Raw genomic sequence first — 27,910 nt, forward strand, 5'->3', positions numbered from 1 at the left:
AGGAGGCCTGGAACAAACACCTTAAAATGCATGAAAACAGAATTAGAGAAATTAAATGGCACCATGAAACATTCCAATTTCAGAATTATTGGGCTCCCTGGTGGGGAGGTGGTAGAGAGAGAGAGACAGAGGACTAGAAGAGATAGTTGAGCAAATCGTAGCTGAGAACTTCCCTAATCTGGGGAATAAAACAAGCATTTGTGTCATAGAGGCAGAGAGGACCTTTCCCAAGGTCAAGGAGAACAGACTGACACCCAGGCATGTAATAGTAAAACTCGCAAATCTTAAAACCAAGGAAATCATCTTAAGGGCAGTTAGGGAGAAGAGATTCCTTACATACAGAGGAAGGAACATCAGAGTAATGTCAGACCTGTCCACAGAGACCTGGAAAGCCAGAAAGGGCTGGTAAGACATATTCAGGGTACTAAATGAGAAGAACATGCAGCCAAGAATAGTTTATCTGGCAAGGCTCTTGTTTAGAATGGATGGAGAGATAAAGAGCTTCCAAGACTGGCAAAAACTGAAAGAATATGTGCCCATTAAGCCAGCCCTGCAAGAAATATTAAGTGGAGTTCTATAAAAGGAAAAAGACCCCAAGAGTGATATAGAACAGAAATTTACAGAGACAATCTATGGAAACAAGGACTTCACAGGTGATATGATGACAATAAAATCATATCTTTCAATAATCACTATCAACATGAACAGCCTGAGTGCTCCCATAAAACAGCACAGGGTTGCCGATTGTATAAAAAGACAGGACCCATCCATATGCTGTCTACAAGAGATTCATTTTGAACCTAAAGATACATCCAGACTAAAAGTGAAAGGATGGAGAACCAATTTTCATGCCAACAGACCTCAAAAGAAAGCTGCCGTAGCAATTCTCTTTTCAGACAAATTGGATTTTAAGCTAAAGACTGTACTTAGAGATACAGAAGGACACTATACCATTATGTTTTTGTATATATATATTTTTTAATTTTTTAAATTTCTTTTCAGTGTACCAGAATTCATTGTTTATGTACCACACCCAGTGTTCCGTGCAATACGTGCCCTCCATAATACCCACCACCAGGCTCACCCAATTTCAGACCAATATCCCTGATGAATATGGATGCTAAGATTCTCAACAAGATCCCAGCTAATAGGATCCAACAGTCCATTAAAAAGATTATCCACCATGACCAGGTGGGATTTATCCCTGGGTTGCAAGTGTGGCTCGACATTCGCAAATCAATCAATGCAATAGAACAAATCAATAAGAGAAGAGGGAAGAACCACATGGTCCTCTCAATTGATGCAGAAAAAGCTTTTGACAAAATCTAGCATCCGTTCCTGATTAAAACGCTTCAAAGTATAGGGATAGAGGGAACATTCCTCAACTTCATCAAATCTATCTATGAAAAACCCACAGCAAATATCATCCTCAATGGAAAAAAGCTGACAGCCTTCCCTTTGAGATCAGGAACACAACAAGGATGCCCACTCTTACCACTCTTGTTCAACATAGTATTAGAAGTCCTAGCAACAACAATCAGACAAAGAGAAATAAAAGGTATTCAAATTGGCAATGAAGAAGTCAAACTCTCTCTCTTTGCAGATGACATGATACTTTCTATGGAAAACCCAAAAGACTCCACCCCCAAACTACATATCTATGCCCCCAACATGGAAGCAGCCAACTACATAAACCAACTGTTAACCAAAACAGACATATTCATAATAATATGTTAATTGTAGGAGACCTCAACCCTCCCACTCTCAGCAATAGACAGATCATCTAAGCAGAAAATCAACAAAGAAACAGAGCTTTGAATGACACACTGGACCAGATAAACTATATATGTATATGTGTATATATATACATATATATGTATATATGTATATATACACAGAATATTCTACCCTAAAACAACAGACTACTCATTCTTCTTGAGCACACATGGGACTTTCTCAAGAATAGACCACATACTGGGTCACAAATCAGGTCTCAATTGATACCAAAAGACTGAAATTATTCCATGCATATTCTCAGACCACAGTGCTTTGAAACTGGAACTCAATCACAAGAAAAAGTTTGGAAGAAATTCAAACACTTGGCAGCTAAAGACCATCCTGCACAAGAATGTTTGGGTCAACCAGAAAATCAAAGAAGAACTTAAACAATTCAAGTGAACAAAAACACTTCAGTCCAAAACCTATGGGACACGGCAAAGGTGGTCCTGAGAGGGAAGTACATAGCCATCCAAGCCTCACTCAAAAGAATAGAAAAATTCCAACTACATTTACACCTTAAAGAAGTAGAAAATCAACAACAAATTAACCCTAAGCCATGCATGAGGAAGGAAATAATTAAGATTAGAGCAGAGAATTAGAAACCAAAAATACAGTAGAACACAACAACAAAACTAGAAGCTGATTCTTTGACAGAATTAATAAGATCTATGAACCACTGGCCAGATCATCCAAAAGAAAAGAGAAAGGACCCAAATTAATAAAATTATGAATGAAAGGGGAGATATCATAACACCAAGGATATAGACACAATCATCAGAAATTTTTATCAACAGCTATATGCCAATAAGTAACCTAGAAGAAATGAATGCATGCCTAGAAACCTATTCTGTTCCATTGATCTATGTGTCTGTTTTTGTGCCAGTACCGTGGCACAGCTTTGTAATATAGCTTGAAATTAGGCAGTGTGATGTCCCCAGCTTTGTTTTTCTTTTTCTACTTTTGGGACTTCATCAGATAAAAAGGTTCTGCACAGCAAAGGAAACAGTCAACAAAACAAAGAGGCAACCCACGGAATGGGAGAAGATCTTTGCAAATGACACTACAGATAAGAGGCTGGTATCCAAGATCTATAAAGAACTTCTCAAACTCAACACCGCCCCCCCAAAAAAAATCAAGTCAAAAAATGGACAGAAGACATGAACAGACACTTCTCCAAAGAAGACATATGAATGGCTAACAGACACATGTTCAAGATCATTAACCATCAAGGAAATTCAAATCAAAACCATATTGAGATACCACCTTACACCCAGTTAGAATGGCAAAAATTGGCAAGGCAAGAAACAACAGATGTTGGAGAGGATGTGGGGAAAGGGAAACCCTCTTACATTGCTGGTGGGAATGCAAGCTGGTAGAGCCACTTTGGAAAACAGTGTGGAGTTTCCTCAAAAATTTAAAAATGGAGCTACCCTATGATCCAACAATTACACTACTGGGTATTTACCCCAAAGATACAGGTATAGTGAAAAGAAGGGGAACATGCACCCCAATGTTTATAGCAGCAATGTCCACAATAGCCAAAATGTGGAAGGAGCTGAGATGCCCTTCCACAGAAGAATGAATAAAGAAGATGTGGTCCACATAAACAATGGAATATTACTCAGCCATCAGAAAGTATGAGTACCCACCATTTGCATTGACATGGATGGAACTGGAGGAGATTATGTTAAGTGAAATAAGTCACACAGAGAAAGACAATTATCATGTGGTTTCACTTATATATGGAACATAAGGAATAGCATGGAGGACATTAGGAGAAGGAAAGGAAAAATGAAAGGGGTGGGAATCAGAGAGGGAGATGAACCATGATAGACTATGGACTCCGGGAAAGAAACTGAGGGTTTCATAAGAGAGGTGGGGGTGGTGGGGATGAGTTCGCCCAGTGATGGGTATTAAGGAAGACATGTATTGCGTGGAGCACTGGATGTTATATGCAAACAATGAATCATGGAACACTACATCAAAAACTAATAATGTACTATATGATGACTAACATAACATAATATAGTAAAATAAAATAAAACGTGGAGGAAGAATTTTTTTTAAATCCCAAATAAACCATCTGATTCTATACCTAAAGTAACTTTAAAAAGAGGAACAAAGCCCAACATTAGTGAAGGGAAGTAAATAATAAAGACCAGAGTGGAAATAAATGAAATAGAGATTGAAAAAAAAAAAGAAGAGGTAATAAAAGTAAGAGCTTTTTCCTTTTTTTTTTTTTGAAGATTTTTTAAAATTTATTTGTCAGAGATAGAGCACAAACAGGGGGAGCAACAGGCAGAGAGAGAAGCAGGCTCCCCACTGAGCAGGAAGTCTGATGCGGGATTTGATCCCAGGACCCTGGGATCATAACCTGACCCAAAGGTAGACACTTTGACTGTGCCACCCAGGAATCCCAAGAGCTGGTTCTTTGAAAAGATCAATGAAATAAACAGCCAAACTCAAGAGAAAAAGGGAGAGGACCCAAATAAATAAAACCAGAAATGAAGGAAAAGTTACAACGAACACAGAAATACAAAGGTTAAGACATTACTACAATTATGCACCAACAAATTGGAAAACTTAAAAGAAGTGGATAAATTCCTAGAAATACATAATCTTCCAAGGCTGAAACACACACACACAGACAAATAGAAAATCTGAATAGACTAATTACAAGTAATAAAATTGAAACAGTGATTTTTTAACTCCAAAACAACAGAAGTCCAGGACCAGATGGCTTCATGGCTTAATTCTACCAAACATTTAAAGAAGAGTTAGTACCTATTCTCAAATTATTCCAAAAGACTGAAGAGGAAGGAGGTCTTCCAAACTTATTTTACAAGGTCACATTACTCTGTTACCAAAACCAAAGATACCACAAGAAAGAAAATTACAGACCAATATATCTGATAATATAGATGTAAAAATCCTAACAAAATATTAGCAAAAAAAATTCAATGATGCATTAAAAGGATCATACACCACAATCAAATGAAATTTATTCCAGAGATGCAAGGATGGTTCCACACCCACAAATTAATCAGTGTGATACCTCACATTAACAAAACAAAGGATAAAAATCATATGATCATCTTAATAGGTGCAGAAAAAGCATCTGACAAAATTCAATGTTCGTTTATGATAAGAAAAAAACTCAACAAAGTAGGTATAGAAGGAATGTATCTCAGCATAATAAAGGCCATATATGACAAGCCCACAGCTAACATCATACTCAACAGCAAAAAGCTTTCACCATTTCCTGTAGGATCAGGAAGAACACAAGTAGGTCCACTCTCACCACTTTTATTCAACATAGTATCAGAAGTCCTAGCCTTGGTAATTAGGCAAGAAAAAGAAATAAAAGTCATCCAAATTGGACAGGAAAAAGTAACACTGGATAGGAAAAAGACATAGTTGCAGATGACATGATACTATATAGAGAAAACCCTAAAGACCACCAAAGTCTGTTAGAACTAATAAATGAATTCAGCAAAGTCACTGGATACAAAATTAACATACAGAGATCAGTATTTCTGTACACTAATAACTATCAGAAAAAGAAAGTAAGAAAATAATTTCATTTATAAATGCATCAAAAATAATGAAATACCTATAAGTAAATTTAACCAAAGATGTGAAAGAACTCTGAATACAGCTTAAACTGTTAAAACTTAAACTAAAAAGGCACCTGGGTGGCTCAGTGGTTAAGTGTCTGTCTTCAGCTCAGGTCAAGATCTCAGCGTCCTGGGATCAAGCCTCACATCAGGCTGCCTGCTCAGCAAGGAGTCTGCTTCTCCCTCTCCCTTTGTACCTCCTCTTGCTTGTGTGCTTGCTCTCTCTCCCTCTCTCAAATAGATAAATAAAATCTTTATTTAAAAAAGACATTGAAATAAGTAAAGCAGAGAGAGTCAAGTATCATATGGTTTCACTTATTTGTGGAGCATAACAAATAACATGGAGGACATGGGGAGATGGAGAGGAGAAGGGAGTTGAGGGAAATTGGAAGGGGAGGTGAACCATGAGAGACTATGGACTCTGAAAAACAACCTGAGGGTTTTGAAGGGGCGGGGGGTGGGAGGTTGGGGGAACCAGGTGGTGGGTATTAGGGAGGGCACGTATTGCATGGAGCACCGGGTGTGGTGCAAAAACAATGAATACTGTTACGCTGAAAATAAAAAAAAAATTTTTTTTAATTTTTAAAAGACATTGATGAAAGAAATTGAAGACATGAATAAATGGAAAGATATTTTGTGCTCATGGATTAGAAGAATTAATATTATTAAAATGTCCATACTACCAAAACAATCTACAGATTCAGTGTAATCCCTATCAAAATACCAATGGCATTTTTAACAGAACTACAACTCAAAATGTGTATGGAACCACCAAAAAAATTCAAATATCCAGAGCAATCTTGAAAAAGAACAAAACTGGAGGTATCACGCTCAATGATTTCAAACTATACTACAAAGCTATATTAATCAAAACAGTATGGTACTGGCATGAACACAGACACATAGATCAATGGAACACACTACAGACCCCAAGAAAAGACCCACACATATAGAGTCAATTAACCTGTGACAAAAGAGGCAAGAATATACAATGAAGAAGTCTCTTCAATAAATGGTGTTGGGTACATTGGACAGTTACCGCAAAAGAACAAAACTGGACCACTATCTTACACCATATGCAAAAATACACAAAAAAAATGGACTGAAGACTTGAATGCTGGACTTGAAGCCATAAAACTCCTAGGAGAAAATATAGGCAGTAAGTTCTTTGACATCAGTTTTAGCAATATTTTTAGACCAGTCTCTGCGGGCAAGGACAAAAAGCTAAAATAAACAAATGAGATTACATCATACTAAAGTTTCACACAATGAAGGAAACCAACATAATGAAAAGACAACTTACTAAATGGGAGAAGGGTTGATAGGGTTTGTTCCTCCCGAGGAACAAACAAAGGAAAAAGCTGTTCCATGCTTCTGGTGGGGGCCAGCTGTGCTTGGCATTCCTTGGCCATAGTGGTATCACTCCAGTCTCTGCCTCCATCTTCACATGGCCTTCTTCCCTTGTGTGTCTCTGTGCGTCTTCTCCTCTTCTTATGCAGACACCAGCAGTATGGGATGTAGGGCTCACTCTAATAAATCTTAACTGATAACATCTGCAAAGACCCTATATGCTAAGGCCACATGCCAAGGTTCCATGTGGACAGGAATTTGGTGGGGACACTTTTCAACTCACTACAGAAGATAAACATATTTGAGCATTACTTTAATTAGGACTCTTTCATTGCATATGTCAGAAACCACTAACTACCTTAACCAGGAAGGAAATTTAACCATGCAGAATTGCCTCCATAACTCGATTGCCCAGGATCATCCTCTGGTGCCAGGTACTGTTTGGATCCGACAGGCGACTCAGGAGTCCATCACTCTCCCTCCATTACCACCTCTGCTTCCTTCTGTCGGGAGCCTCTCTGGTGTGGCCACAGGGCATATTTCACCTCAGACAATCTAAAACCAGAGCTCTCAACTGTACTGCTTGCCCTGTGTAGTAGCAGTAAACACCCCTGTATTGGTTTCCTATGGCTGTGGGACCAATTACCACAAATTCTTTGGTTTGAACAACACCTAGTTGTTAGCCCACAGTTCATGGGTCTAGCTGTGGAGTAGCTGAGTTCTCTGCTAGGGGTCTTACAAATCCAAAATCAGGATACTGATCAGGATGTGTCCTCTTCCAGAGGCTCCCAGCTCATTCAGGCTTTTGGAGGAATTCATGTCTTGCCATTGTAGGGCTGGTTTTCAGGTGGGGACCACTGAGCCCCCAGAGGCTGCCTCTCTCCATTCAGTCCACAGCATTGGTGTGTGCTTTCTCCCAGGCCACAGCAGTCCCCTCTCACTCCTCTGCTCCCAACTGGGGACAACTTTCTACTTTTATCTTTTGACTTCCTTCATGTAGTACTTTTTTATTCATTTTGGTTTTATTTTGTATTGAAGAATAATTGACATATAACATTAGTTTCAGATGTACAACGTAATAATCCGTATTTGTATATATTAGGAAAAGATCACCACAGTAAATCTGATTAATGTCCGTCACCACATATGGTTACAATTTTGTGTGTTGAGAACTTTTAAGACTTACTTTCTTGGCAACTATCAAACGTGCAGTATGGTTTTATTAACCATAGTCGTCATGCTGTACATTGCATCCCATGATTTACTTATTTTCTAACTGGAATTTGCACCTGAGAACTCTCTACTTTTAAAGAGTTCATGTGATTAGGTCAGGTCTACCTAGATAATATCCCCATCTTAAGGCGATCTAATCATAGGGGTAAAAATCCATCGTAGTCCAGGGACCGTGGACACACCAAGGACAATGCAGGTTGTGTATAGATCGGTGTTGGTGGGAGATAGCTCCGGGGGTCTTAGACTACTGCCCACCACACCTTTTCTTACAGCTGCTATACCACCAGTGTCCCAGAGGCTGCACAGGATAGCATCAATTTAAGTGGTAAAACCCGGAGAAAGTAGACCCAGAGAAGCTCCAAAACAGAACCCAGTGTGTTTTGATTCCTGCTTCTACACTGAGGTTTTGCCTCCTGTTCCTCACAGGAGACATAGCAAAGAGCTTTGACACTAAGGTCCCCGTGTGTATGGATGCTTTGTTTGGGGGAAAATTTGATCATCCATGGAGCCCCTTGAGAAGTGCCATGCACAGAGCAGCCCCTCTTGCTCTCCAGCAGGTGGCCGTTGAGCTCAGCTGAGCCAGGCTGTCTGGTCCTCCCCAAGGGCCACTCACAAGGAAGGAGCATGTGGGGATGAAGGATCGCCACTGGCAGCCCAAGCAGCAGGCAGGGAGGAAGGGAAAAGGGACAGCACTGGACAGGAAATGGAGGGAGGAGGAGTAAAGCATGGAGAGCAATACAAAGAAAAAGAAGATGGAGGTGACATTCGGCAGGCTAGGGAGAAAAAAAGTGAAGCTGATGGACCAGGGCTTTCTGCAGGGCTGCAGCTTCCCACTCTGAGCAGGGGTCCCACCCCATGGGTCCCTCTGGGGTGGACCCTCAAGGGGCTGATGACCATTTTCAGCCTCATATCTCCCTCCCCTCAGGGAACCTAGAACAAGCCAATGAGGAGCTACGGGCCATAATCAAGAAGATCTGGAAGCGGACCAGCATGAAGCTGCTGGACCAAGTGGTGCCCCCAGCGGGTGGTGAGTACTCCCAGGATCTCCACACCCATGACTCTTGCCTGGTTCCTAAGTCCATGAGGCTCATGGGAAGCCTGCTTTCCCCACCCCGCTCTGCCTCTCCTGTAGGGCTTGAAGGCCCTATTGGTTGGAAGGGCTGAGGGTGCCACACCTTCACAAACTCAGATACAGGATATCAGGCTGGAAACCTGGTCCAGTCATAACATTTCGTAGACCAGACAAAGCCCCTTGATGCTTAGAAGTTTGGCAGAATTTCCAAGGAAACTCTGCAAAGTATAGGTTTCCCCCGTAAATTAGTAGGCTGGTTGCTCTTGAAGTAATGGGGACCTGGAAAAAGAATCCACTGAGATCCCCTCTTGGTTGAAATTTTTTTTGTTTTATCTAGAGTAGTGTTTCTCTACCCTCTCAAACCCAGAACCCCCTTTCATAGCAAATAATTTATAATGCCCCTACTATTATCCTAAATGAAAATAACTTGCCTACAGATATAATTTCCAAAATATTAATATAACACTTTAATTTGGGACACCTGGGTGGCTCAGTCGGTTAAGAGTCTGCCTTCGGCTCACGTCATGATTCCAGGGTCCTGGGATCGAGCCCCACTTCAGGCTCCCTGCTCCCCCTCCCGCCCATGCTCTCTCTCTTTCTCTCTCTCAACTAAATAAATAAAATCTTTAAAATATATATATAACACTTTAATATAAAATACATTAAAGTCAAATACTTTTCTATATATATATATATATATGCTCAGGCACTATGGGTTATGGCACTGCGCCAGAAGTTATAGTTAACTGATAAAATACTTTCATGTATCCACTTATGATGAATAAGTTTGTGTTTAAAGGAACTAAGACAATATTGACTATAGTTGACATTTTGTATTTGTCATTTTTAAGTAAGGGATAACTAAATATATTAAGTAATATACACATGTGTATGTATATATATGTACATGCACAAACATAGAACAATACAGACTAATATAAGTGTGTCAGATGCAACAGGTGACTCAGATACCACAAGGGGCATTGCCATCAGGGATTCAATTTTCCAAAATGTAAAGTCTTCTTGGTCAAGTGCAAACAAAGCAAAATATGGTTTCCTGTCAATTTACCCAGCAGTTATACACCTGGGAAATTCTGGATATATTAAAACCAGACAAAAAGTATTATTTTCTGTTCATATGTAAAATGAAGTTAGGTTCTTAGCTCAGGTAATTATAAACAGGTCCTTTCCCCACATGGACATCTAGCCAAGTGCAGATGTATGCAAAACATGCCTGTGTTTTAAGGGACATATCTAGAACCACCCAGTGTGCCCCTGTAGCACACTGGGACAACCAGGAAAGTCCCCATATTCCCAAAACACTCCTTAAAATGGGACACCAGCCCTGTTGAGAATCACTTCCCAAAGGGAAGCAGCCCAGGGAAAAATCACCTAGACGGGCCAAGCCCCATGAGATGTTTTGCATACCTTATTTAATCCTTATAACATTGCTGTGAAGTTTGCTCAAGAAACTGAAGTTCTTAGAAGCTATGTAGCTGACCCAAGGCTATAGGGTGAGTACCTGGCAGATTCAAAATTCAAACCCAGGTCTGGGGTACACCAGAACGCCAGGCTCTTTCTGCCCTGAAGCTCTTGCTAACTGGCTACCCTAGACGGGGGACTCGGGTTTCCTCTCCCACATGGGAATGATGTGTTTGCCAGGTGGAAAGTCACCACTGCTGTGGACTTGACTATTCTTAAGGGACAGCTAGAAGTAGGAGAATCATCACAGGCCCCTATTCCTAACCTACCAGCTGTCTCCTGGGGCCATTTCCCTCAGAAGAAGAAGATGGAACCAAGAGGCAATGTTCTCCTTGGAGACTCTTCCGTTTCTCCACCACCTGGTTCATTCCCAACACAGAGGCTGACTATGTCATGTGTAACTTGGGGGTCTAGCCCAGCAGGGACCAAGCCAAACCACATGGTAAGAAAACCCAATCTGTCTGATTGAAAACGAAACCCAAACTTTTAGAGAAGAAAGGTGTTCCTTCCACCAAACTCCATCTTAAACCAGAACTGTTTGCACTTAGGGGACTGATCAATTTATGATGGGCACCTCAAGTTTTGGAATCAAATAAAAGTTAGTTAGCAATGTCAGGTTTTGGAGGTTTGTTTGTTTGTTTGTTTTTATTTTGTAAAGCTTTTTTTAAAGCAACGTGGGAAATAATTTTGATAATAGGCTGCTTCTACTGTTAAAAAAAAAAAAAAGAGGAGCTAAGAATATCATTGCTTATTTGCAGAAAGCATTTGCAGAAAGACTCTCTGGAAAAATACTCCAGAAGCTAATTTTAGAAAGGTTATCTATTAAAAGGTGGTAACTTAGCAGATGGGGGAGGGGTGAGAGAGAGACTTTTCACTGTACACCTTGTAATATATTTTTGCCTTTCTGAACCATGTGAATGGCTTAAAAAAATTTTTTTTAAAGTTTAAAAAACTTCAGAAAACTTGGATGCTGGGGGGAAAAAAGTGAATGAAGCCCAGCTGAATTCTCCCCTTTACCTCCCTTCTGTCTTCTCTTCTCCTGTCTCAGATGATGAGGTCACAGTTGGCAAGTTTTATGCTACTTTCCTGATCCAAGAGTACTTCCGGAAATTCAAGAAGCGCAAAGAGCAGGGCCTGGTGGGCAAACCCTCCCAGAGGAACGCCCTATCCCTGCAGGTAAAGGGCAAGAAGGGGGGTCCGCACAATAAAGAAGGGCTTGGTCACCTTCTTCTGACATCTGGCCTGGGGTTAAGTCTCTCACCAGTGGGCTGGAGGCCAGTTCCCTCCAGAAGGAAACTTTCGGAGAGCTCCAGGCCTTTCCAAATGTGTGTGTGTGAGGGGGCGCCACACTGCCTGCCACACACTCTGCCTTCCCTAGTCCTGCCTGCTTCACAGCCCCTTCTAACAGGCCTTTATGCTTCCTGGGTGGAGAAATGGATTCTCGCAGTCCGGCACAGATAAGCCCTTGGCAGGCTTGCCTGCCTTACAGAGAGGCTGTGGGTCAAGAAGCTGGGTGTCCCTCTGGGTTTCAGGCTGGCTTGCGCACGCTGCATGACATCGGGCCTGAGATCCGACGGGCCATCTCTGGAGATCTGACGGCTGAGGAGGAGCTGGACAAGGCCATGAAGGAGGCTGTGTCTGCTGCCTCTGAAGATGACATCTTCCGGGTAGGTGGATGCCACAGAAGCACTCTCTTACCTTTGCAAGTCCAGCTGGAGGCAAGAGGGTGGGCTGGCGTTCTGCCAAGAGAATCCAGGGAGAAAGTCTTGAGTTCTCCGGCAGATTCCAAGCTCTTCCAACTCAGCTACTTCCCATACCTCTCTACCTTCTCCAAGTCTGACTCTATCTCAAGCTTGGGCTCTCAGGACATGGCAGCTCCCAGAGGATCACTGGCTCTCAGAGAAAGTGGGAAAGAGCCATTTTCTTAAGGGACATGTTCCCTAGGAGAACCTTCTACATTAGAAACTGCAAAGCCATGGGGCCACTTTTGGCTACATCTAACCTGCAGACCTATTTTGTTTGCCAACATTCAGAAATATGGCACATTCAACTAAAAACCTAGACCTTTGACTTCTCTTTAAAAAATCAGAGACTCTGGCTTATGTTCCCACGTGGCAGCAGGGGAGTGGAGCCCAGGGGCAATTGTCTTCTTGAGAGAAAGCCTGTGTTTTCCCAGCGACAAAAGTCCCCTCCGGCCTTCCTTCCCTCTCCTTTCCTGGCTATGGAGGCCGAGCAACCATTCTCAGTGGACCCCAAACCTGACTCTGCCAGAATAGTGCAATGCTTGTATCCCGCTCTCTCCATTCAGTCATCCCTGCTTATCCCCGAAGGTATTTGGCTAAAATCCCTCCAAAGTGAGGGAGAAGCCACCAAGCAGTATCACGCTGGGGGCCCTCTCAGCTGCCCCTGCCAGCCCCCACACAGGGGTCCTGAGTTGTGGAGACACCGGGAGGGAGGACGGCCTGCCCTGCCTGTGGCTGCCCTGTCATCACCATCCTCATCCTCATCACTGTGAAATGTCTGTCACCGAATGGCCTCAGGGACACAGCACCAGGCTAACACTGCCCCAGCGAGACCCCACAGACCAACTTACAGAGAGAAACTTGCCCACTCGCCCCAGGACAAGGAAACAATGCTAGAGAAAGACACTGGGTCCTGATTTGAAATCTCAAAGAATCGCCCCAGGGTAAAGAAGGCCATAATATAATTAACGGAGTCAATGCCTCATCCTTATTTCCAAAAACCTTTGGCCAATGTCATTTCTAGTTCAGTGAGCCAGGTGGACCTCCACTTTTTAAAATTCTCGTTAGAATCTCCCAGTCCCTTTCCCCAGCCCTCGGCCCTCCCAGTGCCTCACAGCTGCCAAGCAGAGCGAGGGCCTCGGCCAAGGATTGCCATCCTGCACTGCTCCTGGAGACTCGATCCCAGTCCTCAGGGGTTTCGTTAGAAAGTCCCAGGGCAGCAGCCTTCCTGCCTGACCGGTCCTGCCCCAGGTCCTGCCCCCGTCCCCCAGCAGAGTCAGAGGGGACTGTCCAGGTCCCTCCCCCTCCGGTTTCCAGGCCATGTGGGTGAGGAGGTCCCCGTGGGCCGCGTGTCGCTGCCCAGTGTGGCTGCGCTCTCTGGAAGGCAGACAACCTTCCATGGCTTGGCCTAGAGAAGGAGAGGTAGCCGACAGGGCTTTCTCCTCCACCCACCCCTCCCGTCTCGCCTACAGAGGGCCGGTGGCCTGTTCGGCAACCACGTCAGCTACTACCAAAGTGACGGCCGGAGCGCCTTCCCCCAGACCTTCACCACCCAGCGCCCACTGCACATCAACAAGGCGGCTAACAGCCAAGGCGACACCGAGTCGCCATCCCACGAGAAACTGGTGGACTCCACTTTCACCCCCAGCAGCTACTCATCCACTGGCTCCAACGCCAACATCAACAATGCCAACAACACTGCCCTGGGCCGCTTCCCCCGCCCCGCTGGCTACCCCAGCGCAGTCAGCACCGTGGAGGGCCACGGGCCCCCCTTGTCTCCTGCCGTCCGGGTACAGGAGGCCGCATGGAAGCTCAGCTCCAAGAGGTAAGCAGGAGGGTGGGGCACCAGGGCCCGTGCACAGGGGCCCCACATGCTCCAGCCCTAAGTAGATGGGGGGTGGAGTTTGGCCCACAGGCCTACCACTCACCCCCTCGAGTCGGGCAGGAGGCTGCGGCCCCAGACCCCATCAAGAGATAGGCCAACGCTGCCTCCCATTCTTGCCCTTGATTACATGTGGCAGCCATGCCTGGGGACAGCAGCACAGCCCCGATGGCCATCTAGTGTCCTGACCACACCTCTGGACAGAGCCTCTTGTGCTCTTTCTGTTACCCAGGCAGAGGAGCCCAGACCCCTGACCTCCAGCATCCTGGCAACACAACAGACTGTTCCCCCAGCCTTTCCCACATCTGCACAAACCTGGCCTTTGACCTAGCTGGGATGGGACTGGAGCTACCACATCTTCTTCACACCCTTCTCCACCCTATTGGGAGGAACACTTTGGTGGTGGGAGGCCCTTCACCATAGCTCTTGCCCACTCTGCCCCGGTGCGGGATCGTTCCTGGTAGTTTGCTCTCCCACCGCCTGACGCATGCTTTTCTCCCCACCTTCTGCTCCCTGGGGCTCTGGGATCCATTGTTATGGTATACCAGGGTGGTAAGAGCCCAATTCCATGCTCTGGGCCTCCGGAAGCACAGCCTGGGCCTAAAGGATCTCCTCCCTGTTTCTGTCAACAGCTCTGGGTTTCCAAGGCCAGGTGGGAGAGGACTTGCCTCCTCGCCACCGTGCCCCCTCACCCTTAGTGGACAGCACCCCACCACAGCAGGCCGGGCAGATCACCCACATGCCATGTTCTGGGGCAAATCTCTCAGGCTTACGAGCTTAGAAAATAATCATGATGTGTGAGCATCTTTCTGGACAAGTGTCCTGAAGCTTCTTTCATCTAAGGAGCCTGCCTACCTGCCCCCCGGTTTTCACTGCCCTTCTTAACACCCACTTTCAAGTGGCCCCGTGGACGCCTGTGTGGCCTGGGCCTTTAACAGTGTCTGATGACAGCCAAGTCCAATTGGCCATCAGTCTACCTCACTGCATGGAAGAATGGCTGGTGAACCCACCCAAAAGCAATGTCGGGTGAGTCTTTCTACTCAAGAGATGTCTACCGAGGCCTTCTATACACAGTACAGCATGCCAGCTCTGGATTTTATGTGCTGACCTGAAAGGTTAGCTTTGCACAGGGGAGTATCAGAGTTCAAGTGGCTGGCCCATGTGTGTCTCAGCAGCCTCTCCCTTACCCGAAAAGCTCCTACAACTGTCAGGCACTCAGTCCTAGTGCCACGTTCTCCCTTGCTCCCCTTATCCAAACCTCTTCTTTAGGAAGGTTCATTGGATCCATCCTTAGCATCTCAGGGGGAGCTAATACCTCCTTCAGAGCATATTTTTCTCTGAAAACGTGTTCCGTATTAAATGAAGGGAGAGTGGAAGTAGGGAAAGACATCAGGGGATTTTCTTCCTCTCCCCACAGGCACCTCTGTCCCTAAACTGTGGTGCGCGCCTTCCCCAAGGCCTAGCCCATAGCAAATGCTCCCCGAATGTTGGCTCCCTCCTTCCCAGCACAGTGGGAAAAGTGACACTCAAGGCAGTAAGCATCAGCTTGGTGAGGACGAACAAGTCAAGCAAAGTTGCAACTCTGGGGTCTCAGCCTTGGTGCCGCAGCTCGAGGCTAAGTGCTGGGGCTCCAGGACCGGCCTTGCTCTTGCTGGGACGGGCCACATATCTCACACACAGTGGCCCCCAGGAAGTGGTGTTGTCTGCCTGCCGCCATTCTCCGTCTCCAGCTCATCCCATTATGCCTCTTCCAAGCGCCTTTCACTCCCCTCTCTTCCCACCCCATTCACATTCCATTTGTCCTTACTGCGGGATGGGCAATCCCTGGTTAGGGCCTGCTCCCGAGAAGCGGGTTGGTACTCAGGAGGGTAGCTTCCTGAGTTGCCCCAGCTCACAGGCCCCGGTCAGATCAGGGGTGCTGATCCAGCGCTCAGCGCTGAGAGGATTAATTGATCTCTTGCCCTCATGTCTTCCTGGGTTTGGGGGTAAAGTGGGTCCCGTCATTCAGGATCTGTAGGAAGAAAGACTGAGGGAGGTATTGAGAGGCACAGACAGGAAAAGGGAGAACATCCGGGCGAGAGCTAAGAAGACCCCAGCCGGGAGGGTGAGCGGAATCATCCGGGACACACCCAGTAGGGGAGGGTCTCAAGCCCGGCAGGGACTCAGGCTCACTGCCCAGGAGAGCAAACCCGTCAGCGTGAGGCTTCTTGTCTGTGCTGTCACTCCAAGGAGCCAGTGTCAAACCCAAAGGCGTGGCAAACTGTGACCCCAGGAACTTCCCGGCTCTGCCCAACCAGCACCCAAAGGCCTGGCTCTCTCTAGCAGAGGGAGAGGACAGCCCTCTCAGGACCCACCCCAACCCATACAGAGCAGCCTAGGCCCCTGTTCTAAAAGCTGGTCCTTCCCACCTTTCAGAACCACATCTCACCTGTTACTTCATTTGTTACTTACCACAAGCTTCTGAGTCAAGCAGGGCCTACGCGGCTCCAGTTCTATTGAGAGGGATACTGAGGCATGGGGGTGGGGGGGCAGTGACTCATGCCAGAGGATAACTGAACTGGGGTCAGAACTCAGACCTCCTTGGGTCCCAGCCCAGAGCTGCTTGTTCTGCACGGACTCCTGATCTGGGTCTTACTGTTTCCCTGACTCTGCTGCTGCGTCAGCAACTATGGGAGGAAGAGGCCACAGCGGTTGTGCGTGCGTGTTTGGGCACGTGTGTGTGTGTGTGTGTGTGTGTGTGTGTTCACTGTGTGAGTGCATGTGTGTGGTGTGTGATGCCTTGCCTGTTGAGGGAATGATGGGGTTCCCAGTTTCTGACTTCATTTCTCCCCCTTGGACGCTTCAGGTGCCACTCCCGGGAGAGCCAGATCGCCATGGTGTGTCAGGAGGAGGTCTCTCAGGATGAGACCTATGAGGTGAAGCTGAGCGCGGACACGGAGTACTGCAGCGAGCCCAGCCTGATCTCCACAGAGCTGTGAGTGCTGCTGCCCTCGCCGCAGGCCAGCCTCTGGGGGTGAAGGGCAGCTCCCTTGGAATCCCTCCTCTGGGCAGGACTTGCAGAAGGGGAGACCAAATATCAGGATATTTTATTTTATTTTTAAAGATTTTATTTATTTATTTGACAGACAGAGACCACAAGTAGGCAGAGAGGCAGGCAGAGAGAGAGGAGGAAGCAGGCTACCCGCTGAACAGAGAGCCCGATGTGGGGCTCGATCCCAGGACGCTGGGATCATGACCTGAGCCGAAGGCAGCGGCTTTAACCCACTGAGCCACCCAGGCGCCCCGGGAGACCAAATATCAGAAGAATGCCTGAAAAGCATCTGTCACCTCATGAGGGACATGGATGCATGCCCCCACCCACACCCACACACACGTACAGACATGTACACACACACACACACACACGTATACACACATATACACACACGGTCCCTGGGTTAGTTTGGCCTTTCCTCATGAGACAGTACTTTCAGGAAGACTTCAAAACATTGTCTCATAAACTTTTTTTTTAACTGAAACTAACTGCCATAAATATATTTTATAGTGAGAGTACACCCCCCCCACACACATATGCGCACCTATTAGCGAATAAATGCTCATGAAACCCAGCAGAGGGCACTGTTGGCAAACAGTGGCTGAGATTTTTGTCAGTGCTGGAATTTTTAAGAGAAGGGTTTTTTAACTGCAAGTCTAGACTCGTTAGAAGGCTGTGACATTTACTTAATTATGGTCACCACTTTCTTTTATATTAATGTTTTGTTGAAAAAGGTACATGAAAAACACCCATGTGCACAGCCCCAGGTGGACATAACAAGCAAGCCTCCTCATACCTTCTTCTGTCTTACAAAAGCGTGACTTCTCTGAAGTCCTGTCTTGCCCATTCCAGCAACGGTGTCCCAGTTCACTTGGCTCCTTTTCCTGCAGCCTCAAAATAAAATCAAACTCCTCTCGGGTCAGGGGCTGAATGGAGAGCCTCTGGCAAGTGGAGGGAGCCCTATTTTTTAAGGGACCTCCAGGGGCTTTGTGAGCTTGGGGATGGGTTTTAAGCTCAGGCACCAGGGTCATGAAACACTTCATCATCTGAACAAACCGTACGTCGACCTTGTACCATTTGGTGGTGTCTTCTTTGCTAGATGGGTCATAATGAGGATTATTTTTCTCAAACTGTGTGTGGTTTGGGGAAGCCTCCCTCACAAGCTTCCCTAGTCCTGTGAGGCCTGGTTCTTCACAGTTGCTCTGGTAGAAGCCTTCCTCCTCCCGCTTCAGGGCCCCAGGAAGTTCTGGGGCTGGGATGCGAAGGCCATCCCAATATACTGTCTGCTCGGGCTGGGCTCTAAGATCCCCAGTGCTGAACTTCACCTCTACACTTTTGTCTAGTGGGCTCCCTGGCTCTGACGGCATCAGTCAGTAACTGCTTAGATTCTTCCCGCCGTTTTTAGAGGCTGAAGCCTTCTGAGGGCTGGAGTTATCCACTTGTGTTGATGCCCCCACTGGGTTCTTAGTATTGGTACGTCTTCCTACTGGTACCTTCTTGTCCGGCCCAGCAGGATCGGCAGCCCCAGTCAGCCTCTTCCACGGTCTAGGCATGGTTTCCCTGCAGGGGCTGAAGAGCAGAGGATTCTGGAATCAACCGAGACATATGAGAGGCAACTCTGTATCTGCCCCCAGAATCCTCCCCCCAGGGTCCAGAAGGCCAGGCCGTGATAAGCACTTTAAAAGAAAGAATAGCATAATACAGAATAGCACAGGTTAGAATAAGACAATAGATAATCATGTATCCAATGTCACAGAGGTATTATTTGGTGAAATACTTGTTTAATTGTCTACATATGTGTGTGTGTGCGTGTGTGTACTCAGTCTCATAAAATGTATTTCTGTGGGTTGCATTCAAAAAGCTTAAGGTGCATTGTTTTAGAAGCTTTCCTAAAAGCACCTTCTAATAAGGAAGAACCAGCCCCTCAGCGTTTTGATTTTTAGAGACTTCAAATTTTTACATGGCCACATACCCTAGAAATCAGGGAAAACATATGCTTCCATCCATTTTGGCTCTTGTGCTTGGTGCATCCAGGCACTCTGCTAAATTGTGACTAAACCGGCCTCGGCACTCAAAGATATTTTACAAACCAGTAAACGTCTCAGATGAGGGAAAAAACATGGAGACGTTCAATGAAGGGGACGGACCTTCAGAGGAGGTTGAGGTCAGAGTGACCATAACAGACTCCTGGCACAAGATCAAACAGAAGCTGGGTCTTCCAGAGTGGGTACAGTTTGGAGAAGAAGAAAATGCAATAAGGAAAACTTACCACGTTGAAAATGAAAGGAAAGGTTTAAAGGTTTTCTGGTCAGAAATTTTCCTACATGTGTACCAAGGGTCAAAGCCAGTATGGTAGAAGGAGGAAAGGCTGCGCATTCTCTGTCCTCAAAGCATGTGGAGTCACACCAGGGACAGAGTCCCGGGCCTCATCTGTAGAACAAAGGGTTAGAAAGCCCTGGTCTTCTTGGCCTGCAGGCTACTCCCCCTGCAGACTGTGAAAGCAATTTTTCGGATTGCAACTGACATTATTTAATGAAATAGACTAGACTAAAGTAGAATAGAAACCGCCAGAGGACAAGGCATGCAAAAAAGGTTAAGTATGGTTCATGAAGTTGAGTTCTATTAGGTGTGTATGTAAATGGGATGATGTAGTCTCTTTCTCACAGTGTGTCCCATCCAGAATGACTACTCATCCAGTCACTGGGTAGACAGATGCCCCCAAAGGCCCCTTACAGCTCTGCTCTCCATTGACTGGCTGACTGGAGGTTTGTCCGTATGTAGCTGCTGAGGTGTCTTGATGATGAAGGTGGGCAGGCAGGGAGAAATTGGTGACGGGAGGAGAAGTTCGGGCTGAAGTCGGGAGTCCTCATGGTAAAATAGCATCCACATATGGAAATAGAGGAGCCTAGGCTCTTCCTGGAAAGACTCCTGTGGGCCTAAAATTTTTTGCCAACTTGCTCACCAACTTTGACTCAAGAGTGCCTCTACTGCCGTAAATCAGAAATTCGAGGCTTCTGAGCCGACAAGCTGTGGATGGGGAGCTGGAAACTTCTGTGACAGGAGGAGCCTCAGGTGCTGGGAGCTGGGGTGGTGAGTTCCTGCTGCCCACTCCCCAAACCTTTATGGAAGCACAAAGCAGGGGTTTCCTTCATTAAGGAAAAAAGCAAACTTGGGTGCCTGGGTGGCTCAGTCGTTAAGGGTCTGCGTTCAGCCCAGGGTCATGGGATCGGGTCCCATATTGGGCTTCCTGCTCAGCGGGAAGCCTGCTTCTCTCCCCACCCCCTGTTTGTGTTCCGTCTCTCTCACTGTCTTTCTGCCTCTGTCAAATAAATTAATTAAATCTTAAAAAAAAAAAGAAAAGAAAAGAAAAGAAAAAAGCAAACGAACTTTAAGGGGTGGCACTGTCCCTATGGGGTGGCCCTTCCTGACCCCACAAATCAGCCCCAGAGTTCTCTGTTCCAGGCTCTCCTATCAGGATGATGAAAACCGGCAATTAACACCACCTGAGGAGGACAAGAGAGACATCCGGCAATCTCCAAAGAGGGGTTTCCTCCGCTCTGCCTCACTAGGTAAATACTCACATTTCTCTCTCTCCAGGTGTGACGGGTCAGGGACTCCGGTGATTGGCTGCAACAGCCCCACACAGGGACAGGAAGATTTCCCGAGCAATGAGACGGGATTCCCAGGGCAGGGCTTGAGGAGATGGGACGTATCCATATGCTGCGGGAGGCAAATGGTAGGGAGGAAGTTACTCCAGGCCACTCACACCGCTCCTTGAACCCCCCAGGGTCTGAGCCTCACAGACCTAGGTCCCCTTCCCAGGCGCTGATCACAGTTCTTTGGCTGGCTTTGCAGGTCGAAGGGCCTCCTTCCACCTGGAATGTCTGAAGCGACAGAAGAATCAAGGCGGAGACATCTCTCAGAAGACAGTCCTGCCCTTGCATCTGGTTCATCATCAGGTAGCCCAGACTTTCAGAGGCATCACTGGGCAGCACCCGGCAGGCTACACAACCCCCATGATTATGGCAAATCCCAAGACCCCACTCAGTCCTCCCTGTCTTGGACCACTGATAGTCCTAGCCCCTGGCCCTAACAGCCCCAAGAGGGGGCTCGTCTCATGTCAGTGAGAACCTTAACAAGGTCTGTCGTTTCGGGAGAGGGGACATCTAGGAAATACTGGTGAGCAGGAGCTCCTCACATGGTCCAGAAGGATCAGCAGCTCCAGGATTCTGCCTGACCTTTCTTCCTACAATGGCACAGACCTTCCCTCCGCAGATATCAGCACCTAGAGTTGCAAGATACTTGGATATCTGGATATAGAAAATATCAAAGAATCTGCCAGTGACATGATCAGGAAAACAGGTCCAGAGAAATCCAATAGTTGAAATAGCTCTTGGCATGGCCGACTCCAGCTGAGCCAGTGAAATCCAAGACATCGGTATCTAACATGTTCTCAGTATCTTAGAACTAATGGAAGCCTCAAAGAATCAAAGGCCAGTCCCTTATCTCAAGGAAAATTAGGGTCCAAATTCCCCAAAGTTTTTTCCTTTCTAATTGTATACTCCCTCACCACACGCCTATGTGTTAGATGATTTTTTTTTTAATACCCAAAGACACTCAACTGCCAATCAAAGCTTATAATAGGCGTAAGATGGCCAGTGTGGCTCAACTAAGTTGATATTATTTCAGCTCAAAGTATTCACCGTTTTGCTTAGCTTTTGTGATATTGCCAGCGTACAGGTGATTCCTACTGGGCTTTCTGGAATATTGAGCACAGCCTTACACTTCCCTCAGATCTCCAGGGAACGAGGGACCCCGAGTTGGGGTCCGTCAAGAGCTGTGGGCAGAAAAGGCTGACAGGCTGGTTGGGATGGAAGGAGGGGGGACACTGGGTGTGCTCTTTTCTATTTTTAAAGATTTCTAGAAGTTCATTTCACCCATGTGTTCTTATGCTGCGGTCAAGAACCTCTTCTTTATTTACACTCCCCCCACTTCATGCATTTCCACTGCCCCCACCAATCCATGCTGCAGAGTTCCCTGCCCTCTGCCTCCCAGCCTGACTCTCCTACCGTCCAGTGCCACCCTCCCGCGGACACCAGCTCAGAGCAGGTCGTTGTGTCCTGCTGACACGAGGCCCAGGCCCCAGCCTCAGGATTTGCAAGCATAGTGGGGGCCTGAGGACACAGTGTATAAATAGTTTAATCACAATACAGTGTAAGATTCGAACAGCAGTAAAATTTTTTAATTAAAAAATTAAAAAATAAACAAAAATAAACAAACAAAAAATTAAAAAACCAAAAAACAAAACAAAGCTCAGTTCAGAGACGTGCTGAGCTGAAGATCAGCAGGATGTGGTTCATGGCCTGATTAATGGTAAAAATTAAAACTAAGTACGGGTTCTGTCTACATCTTTGTGGAGCACAGTGTCCTTGTCCACAGACCTTGTGTCAAGCGCACAAGACAGGGAGACAGAGGGCATCAGTGTCCTGGTTTCACAGATGATGAGGGCAGCATTCTTTCTAGACTACTGATGAGAAAACTAAAAGCCAGAGGATTGGCAGCTGTCCCTTGATAGGGCCGGTGCTGAGAAGGGGACGCTCTTGATTCCACTCCATCCCAGCTTTCCGAATTTAGAGAAGAAAGCCATCCCTTCAGACTGGCACGATCACAAAATCTATTTTTGGGTGGCGGAAGCGAACGCAGCGTCTCAGGGAGGCGATGCGCGCGGGCTCCGGGAGGGTGGAACCCGCGGGGGCAGGGGGTAGGGGACAGGAGCTGCTCAGAAAGCAGAGGCCCGCCCTTCCCGGTAACTCGTGCTCTTTGTGTGTCCACAGGCATTGGCAGTAGCGGGCCTGAGCCCCCTCCTCCAGAGAAGCCATTCCCCGAGCACGTTCCCCAGGCCGTGCGCCACGCCCCCAGCCACACCCGGCAGTCAAGGCTGGCCCCCGCAGCCGATCCCCACCCTGCGGCTGGAGGGGGCCGAGTCCAGCGAGAAACTCAACAGCAGCTTCCCGTCCATCCACTGCAGCTCCTGGTCCGGGGAGCCCACGCCCTGCGGTGGGGGCAGCAGCGCCCTGCGGAGAGCCCGGCCGGTGTCCCTCACTGTGCCCAGCCAGGCTGGGGCCCGGGGCCGGCCGTTCTATGGCAGTGCCAGCAGCCTGGTGGGAGCGGTAAGTGACCCTGGGCCGCCTGGCAGGTGGGGGAGGGGAAGGCCCAGGGCAGCCCTGGGGGACTTCGCATGAACAACTGGGACGGGAGTCTCTGGTCCTTTCTCGAGTGGAGTGGATGTCAAGTCTCTTGGCCAGAAAGACTCTCACTCCCAGGAAGGAGGGCATGGTGTGCAGAAAATTGTGATCACACAAGATGCTAGAGGCTTCTGCTTGGGTAGGGCCTGCGCAGAGGGAGAAAGGACTGAGCAGCATATCCCTTCCGAAGGCCAGGGAATGTCCCCCTGGCCCCAGCTCCAGGGTACAGCCAGAGGGGAGTCTGACGGCTCCAGGTGCAGGGGTGGGCTTGGGCTGTGTTTGCACACAGAGAAAATTCAGGATCTGTGGTGCTCCAGCCTGGGACGCATTAGAATAACATGGGGAGCTTTGGAAACCTAGGACACAGTAAATGGATATTTTTTTAAAGCCCTTCGATGATCCTAATGCACAGCCAAGGTTGAGAATCACTATTCTAGAACAAGAATGCTTCCAGGTCCTCTATCCTCTGCCCTGGCCAGAGCATCTGGCCAGTGCGTTCCTGGCACCACATTTTAGGGGACTTCAACAAATTGGAACAAGCCCAAAGGGACACAGCAAGGGGTTGGCAAGGTCCCTAGAAGCGATCTCATATGAGTACTGGTCGAGGGAGTCAGGGAAGCAAACAGGGAGAGAAGATGGCTTAGGAGGCCACAGTAGGTATCTCTACCGTAAGGTCCCTCATGTCCTGGGCAGGGGATCTCAAGTGCAGGACTGGAGCGACAGATCAACCTGACAATCAGGCAGATTTCGGATTCCATGAGGAAGACCTTTCCAACAGAGCTTTCCCAAAGTGAGGAGGGTTTTCCCATAAAGGAGTGAGCCTACCATCATTGGACGTATGCAAGCAGAGTCAACACCCATCTGGTCATCAGGCTGTCATGCAAGCAGTGGAGAGTTAAACCAGATGACTTCTAAGTTCCCCCCTAGCTCCAAAACTCTGTTCTTCACCTGGCCTTGATTATCCCCATTCAGTTGACAAATCCCAAATGAGTGCCGACCAGGTACAGGCACTGTCGTAGGTGTGGAAAACAACTGAGAAACTATTTCTGCTCTCAGGAGCCCATGCCAGGGTGAGGAGAGACAGATCATAAATAAACATGAATGTAGTATGTCCCAAAGGGTGGGATCTCTGAAGAAAAGTTAAGCAGGACAGGAAATAAAGAGTGATAGGAGCAGGGCAAATGGCCCTGGGAGAAAGGCATTCCAGGCTTCACTATTAATCCCCTGCCCTTGGCTCAGTAGCTGGTTTCCCCAGAGCCAGTCACTAAAGTAGCCACTAGGAAGGAGGGAGCAGCCCTGGGACCTCAGGCTGGCCCTTTGGAGCTGGAGCAAAGACAGGTGCAGACATGGTGTTTTGCACACATCCTACGCCAGGATCCTCACCCCCACGAAGGCAGTCAGCCAGCAGTGGGCAAGGGGCACAAGTTAACAGTTTCCCCAAAGGAGAGTGAAGATTTCTGGGCAAGAGTAATATGGGGGCACTAAGGGTGCCAGAGAGGAGAAAATATAGGGCAGGCTGGGTTTTGCCTCGGCAGCACCCCCTTGGCCACTCTGTGAGCCAAATTTTCAGGTATTTGACAACAGTTTTTGAGTATCCCAGCCAAAACAGCTCTCCTCCAGCCTACACACCCCTGATTCCTTGGACAATGTTCCGGGTCACCTCCCCTTCTGGGAGCACCCCACCCCACCCTACCCCACCCTCCCACGCCCACGTGCGCAGGCATGGGTGCGCACACTCCCTTCCCAAAGTTTCCAGTCACAGGCCCCTTGCTCCAGCCCACAAGGGAAGAGTTGGCTTCCAGGAATAACGTTCCTCTTTGGTTCTTCTTCATTGCCCCCTCTCCCCACTTCAGGTCTTGATTTCAGAAGGACTGGGGCAGTTTGCTCAAGATCCCAAGTTTATCGAAGTCACAACCCAGGAGCTGGCTGATGCCTGTGACATGACCATAGAGGAGATGGAGAATGCCGCCGACAACATCCTCAGTGGGGGCGCCCAGCAGAGCCCCAACGGCACCCTACTACCTTTTGTTAACTGCAGGGACCCAGGGCAGGACAGAGCGGGGGGCCAAGAGGGCGAGAGCTGCGCCGGGGCTCGGGCGTGTTGGAAGAGCGAGGAGGAGCGCCAGGACAGCAGAGCCCACGCCGGCAGCCTGTAGTCGTTAGGGCTGGGGAGACGCTGGGTTTTTTATTTGTTTCAATGTTCCTAATGGGTTCGTTTCAGAAGTGCCTCACTGTTCTCGTGACCTGGAGTTAACCGGAACAGCGTCTTCATTCATTTCGTTGGGACAAGACGCAGAGTTGGGTGGTGTGCAGAGTCCGTTTTCCGGGGGGAAAGAAGGCAGCAACCCCAGTTTGTGTTGTGTCCACAGAAGTAGAGTGGTGAGGAGGAGTGGAAGAATCAGGGAGGGAGAGCAAGAGAAGAGACGCCTGCCCTCCCCTCCGGGCATGAAGGAGAACCTCAGCTTCCTGAGGTAGCCCTCACCAAAAGGACCCTATGTCAAACGGGTGTCTTTCAACTTTGCTTGTAAAAAAAAAAAAAAAAATCATTTTGCACATATTCTGTATGAGCCTCACTGTCTCCATAGAGCCAGGGCCCTGTGGATTTGCAGAAGGAAGCAGGGGTGTGACTTCAGCGAGGACCCAGCAGCGTCCGGGAGAGTGAGGAGGAACAGCAAGAGGCCGCGGCAGGAGCTCAGGAACCCGAACGCAGAGCGCGACCGGCGCGTGGCAGCCTCAAGGCCAAGGCTCCGCGGCCACCCCCGTCCTGTCTGCGTCAGTATCCCGATACCTGCACAGGCCCACCGAGCGGCTGGGCCTGCTTCGGGGCGAGGGGGCGCTGGCACCGCCTGCCAGGGAAGGAGCAGCCCGCCCTTGACGAGACGAGGTGGTGCTGAGCTTCCGTTGAGCGCTCTTTTGTTTTGCGGTTTGACGTTTTTCTTGATAGCATGTTGCAGTTTTCGTTTTTGGGGTTTTTTTTTGTTTTGTTTTGGTTTTATTTTAATTTTGTTTTCCCAGGGGGAGGGGAGGAAGAAGTGTTTACAAAGCTTTGTAGCCACCCACCTTACTGTTTTCACCTTTGCAAATGTAAATCGGGTTTGGTTTTACTGTATTATTTAAACGGTTGTGGTTTTCTTTTCCTACGGTAGGTTCAGTGGTAGGTTCGGTGGAGGAGCCGTAGGCAAGTTTTACCAGCCATTGTGTATGCGCAATAATGTGTTATAATTTCCGTAGGTAGTAACAAAAATTTTTTTGGTTTGGTTTTATAATTTAAAGGTAATGCACTTGATATGTCTTGCACATATGGGTGATTGAGTTGGGTTCTTTTTAATGCGGGGTGTATTTCCGGGTGCCAGAGAGAGGAAGCTTGGATGAGAGATCTGAGTGTGTGTGTTTGTGTGTGTGTGGTGGGTTGTCTGGGCACCTGTCATCTGTGTGTATGTACACCTACACAGTACACCCATGCGTGAATGAGTGTGTAACTCCCCCTTTCTGGTCTAACTGTGGGGAGATCTGAATCTGGGGCCATTTGAAAGCAAAAACAAACCACTGTCTCTGCTTCTGAAATGGGAATCAGTAACTCTTTGCATTTTCTGTCCCACAAGATATGCAAAAACAATGCAATAATATTCATTTTAAAAATACAATTGTGAGTTGTGTTGGCATTAAAACTGTATTTAAAAAAACACACACACACAGAGAAATTTAAGGGAAAAACTCAAGAAGGCGTTTTGCTTCGATATATTCCGTGTAATGTTTTATTGCATTGATAATGTTTCTGTTGAAGAAACTGTTATACTTGAATTCAGGTCAGTTTCAGTATTTTACAAATATTTTTTTAAAACTGAATTGCAATTGTGCCAAGCGAATATAATGAATTGAATTAAGTTTGTTTTTGAATTCACTTCTTGTATATTTTGCTGCATGTAAGTAAATCATTTTGTATTTGGAGTGTGACAAGCTTTACCCTTGAACTCTGAAGTGCTTTTCTATATGTGGTTGGGGGAAAGGGAACGGATATTCTTTTAATTTGTACAATGAGCAAAAGCATCACCAGTGTAAATCATTATTCTGCGATCCACAAACAGGTTTGGACATTACTGTTTTGCATATCTTGTGTTCGCTTCTGTTTCCCTCCATTTTTCCAAAACTATATGCTAAGTATATTCATACTACGCCTTGCTTTGAGAGACCAGGACATGTCTTATCCCTGTCTTCATTCTACACACTCTGCTCCAGTTCTCTGATTTGGACTTTGTCCAGGGGCAGTCCTGCACCATGAGCATCAACATCCCCCACAGGAGAGGTGGCTGGCTTTTCTGTCCACTTCCGTGAACTTTCCTCAGTGATTTCCTCAGAAAAGCGTACACTGACTGAGAGGATGGAACTAGAGTCGGGCTGCCTGGAGGGCAGGGAATCCTCCCTCTGGCAAGTGCTCTACCCAAACTCAGACAGCCGGGGCCAGAGAACAGCCACC

The 27,910-nt window shown here is 47.2% G+C and overlaps 1 protein-coding gene and 1 pseudogene across 2 annotated transcripts in view; one reads left to right on the plus strand and one right to left on the minus strand.

The window, feature by feature from the left end:
• CACNA1C (calcium voltage-gated channel subunit alpha1 C) overlaps positions 1-27,536 on the plus strand; it is a gene marked incomplete at its 5' end in the record, with an annotated part of 716,579 nt that extends 689,043 nt beyond the window's left edge. The window contains 9 exons of the mRNA XM_080812080.1: positions 8,905-9,006; positions 11,582-11,709; positions 12,066-12,200; positions 13,748-14,100; positions 17,003-17,131; positions 20,654-20,760; positions 21,047-21,150; positions 23,026-23,361; positions 25,290-27,536. Of these exons, the coding sequence (XP_080668206.1) occupies positions 8,905-9,006; positions 11,582-11,709; positions 12,066-12,200; positions 13,748-14,100; positions 17,003-17,131; positions 20,654-20,760; positions 21,047-21,150; positions 23,026-23,361; positions 25,290-25,592 (1,697 nt within the window). The 3' untranslated portion in view covers positions 25,593-27,536. The remainder of the gene's footprint in view (positions 1-8,904; positions 9,007-11,581; positions 11,710-12,065; positions 12,201-13,747; positions 14,101-17,002; positions 17,132-20,653; positions 20,761-21,046; positions 21,151-23,025; positions 23,362-25,289) is intronic.
• LOC308348014 (thymocyte nuclear protein 1-like) lies at positions 17,878-18,784 on the minus strand (annotated as a pseudogene). The gene has a single exon. The product of its transcript is annotated as a thymocyte nuclear protein 1-like (transcript).
• Positions 27,537-27,910: the final 374 nt, after the last annotated feature.

The sequence above is a fragment of the Martes martes genome (genome assembly GCF_963455335.1).
Source record: "Martes martes genome assembly, chromosome: 8".
Taxonomy (NCBI): domain Eukaryota; kingdom Metazoa; phylum Chordata; class Mammalia; order Carnivora; family Mustelidae; genus Martes; species Martes martes.